The sequence below is a fragment of the Cupressus sempervirens genome, chromosome 10, assembly GCF_028749045.1.
Source record: "Cupressus sempervirens isolate cs-2001-9-10 chromosome 10, ASM2874904v1, whole genome shotgun sequence".
In the NCBI taxonomy this organism is placed as follows: Eukaryota; Viridiplantae; Streptophyta; class Pinopsida; order Cupressales; family Cupressaceae; genus Cupressus; species Cupressus sempervirens.
In genome coordinates this window covers 660,282,882-660,284,389 of record NC_143127.1, presented here as the reverse complement: position 1 = coordinate 660,284,389, position 1,508 = coordinate 660,282,882, and the positions used below count along the sequence as shown (strand labels likewise).

The following is a 1,508-nucleotide window of genomic DNA, read 5'->3' as shown; positions in this document are numbered from 1 at the left end:
AGAAAATAATCGTTATGAATTAGAGAAGACGTCAACATTGATCATGTCAGGAATCCCAAAGGTATATATATCACAAATGGGTATAACTGTGACAAAGTTGAAAATCGTGACAACAAAGAAATATTTGAGGCAGGAAAATCTATTTGGATTACGAAAAAAATAATATAGTAACGATGATTTGGAATACGAAGACACGAAATAATGGAACAAGTCAGGGTGATCAATTACTGCGGTTGGAGGCAACGAAGAGAGCTACCTCGCGCATCAGCATAGTGTAGTTCAGGTTATGAACTTCTTCATTTCCTTGTTCCTTATAACAATATGCATGATAGAATCCATGTTCTTCTCCTTCAAATAACATCAAACCGATACGCTTGCATCTGCCGGAGTCTCTGATGGCTTCATAGTACTCCACACCTCTGTCACACAAGCAATCTCTACCTCCCAAAACAACCAACATGGGAGGCAGAGGCAGAGGCAGCTCTAATTGCAGGTACTTAACGGGGTTGCTGAATGGATGATCTCTGCTGCTGCTTCCCATCGGTAACGCCAACCTCCACAAACTATCACAAACTTGTACGTTTACCTGAGCGTCCGCTGGACAGAGAATTTCCGACTGCGTGCGTTCATCTCCTCCAAAGAATGGCTGGAGCAATATCGCTCCCTTGATGATGCCAAATTCATCTTCACCATCCAACGAGTCTGAGTCCGAGTCCTCTGAGCCCCCCTTATCATTAATGGCAGAAGAAGCTCTTATGAGAAGACGGTGCACAATATTGCCTCCGGAACTCTCTCCAACCAGAAATACGCTGCTGAAATCAGCATGAGCGGACAGCCAGGGGTCAGATTGAGAGCACGAAGATCGAAGCCAGTCAACTACTTCCCTGCAGTCGTCGTAGGCAGCGGGAAGACGAGACTCCGGGGCCAATCTGTAATTCACGGAAACCACTATTGCTCCAATGGCGGCAGCCAACTTCAGACAAAAACGATGACATTCGATAAAAGCAGGTGAAAGGAAACAGAATCCCCCGCCATGGAAGTAGAGAAGAATGGGTAATTTGGAGAGAGTGGGAAGAGGAAGGTAGATTCTGACCCAGATGCCAAGTTCCTCGTTTATCACAACATCTCTGCTCGCAACGCCGCCATCTTCTGGGCGGGGGTTTTCTGAGGGAGGAACATTAATCATCAGATGGTGGTCTGTGCGAAGGATGGATCCATCGTCGTACAGCTTAAGGACGCCTGCAATATCTTCCACCAATCTTGACGCTTTCTTTTCATTCTGTTTTGCTTGGAACGGCATCTCCATGTTTTCGCTTTCCTAATACTCCAGGCTTTCAAACAACATCTCCATCTCCATATTTATGGTACTACCGCTGACTTAATCAATTAAGCTAAGAGCACCGCTTTTGGTATCCTCTATAAATTAGACACTTGTAGAAATATCAAATTACTATAGATTTCTGTGACTAATATTCATTCAACCAGGGGAGGTGCTCGAAAACAACACG

The 1,508-nt window shown here is 44.8% G+C and overlaps 1 protein-coding gene across 1 annotated transcript; it reads right to left on the bottom strand.

Annotated features, from left to right (window-relative positions):
• Window positions 1–220: 220 nt before the first annotated feature.
• LOC149535564 (strigolactones hydrolase CXE15-like) lies at window positions 221–1,306 on the bottom strand. The gene has a single exon (XM_089806159.1). The coding sequence runs from the start codon at window positions 1,304–1,306 to the stop codon at window positions 221–223; it is 1,086 nt and encodes a 361-aa protein (XP_089662285.1).
• Between the last annotated feature and the right edge of the window lie 202 nt (window positions 1,307–1,508).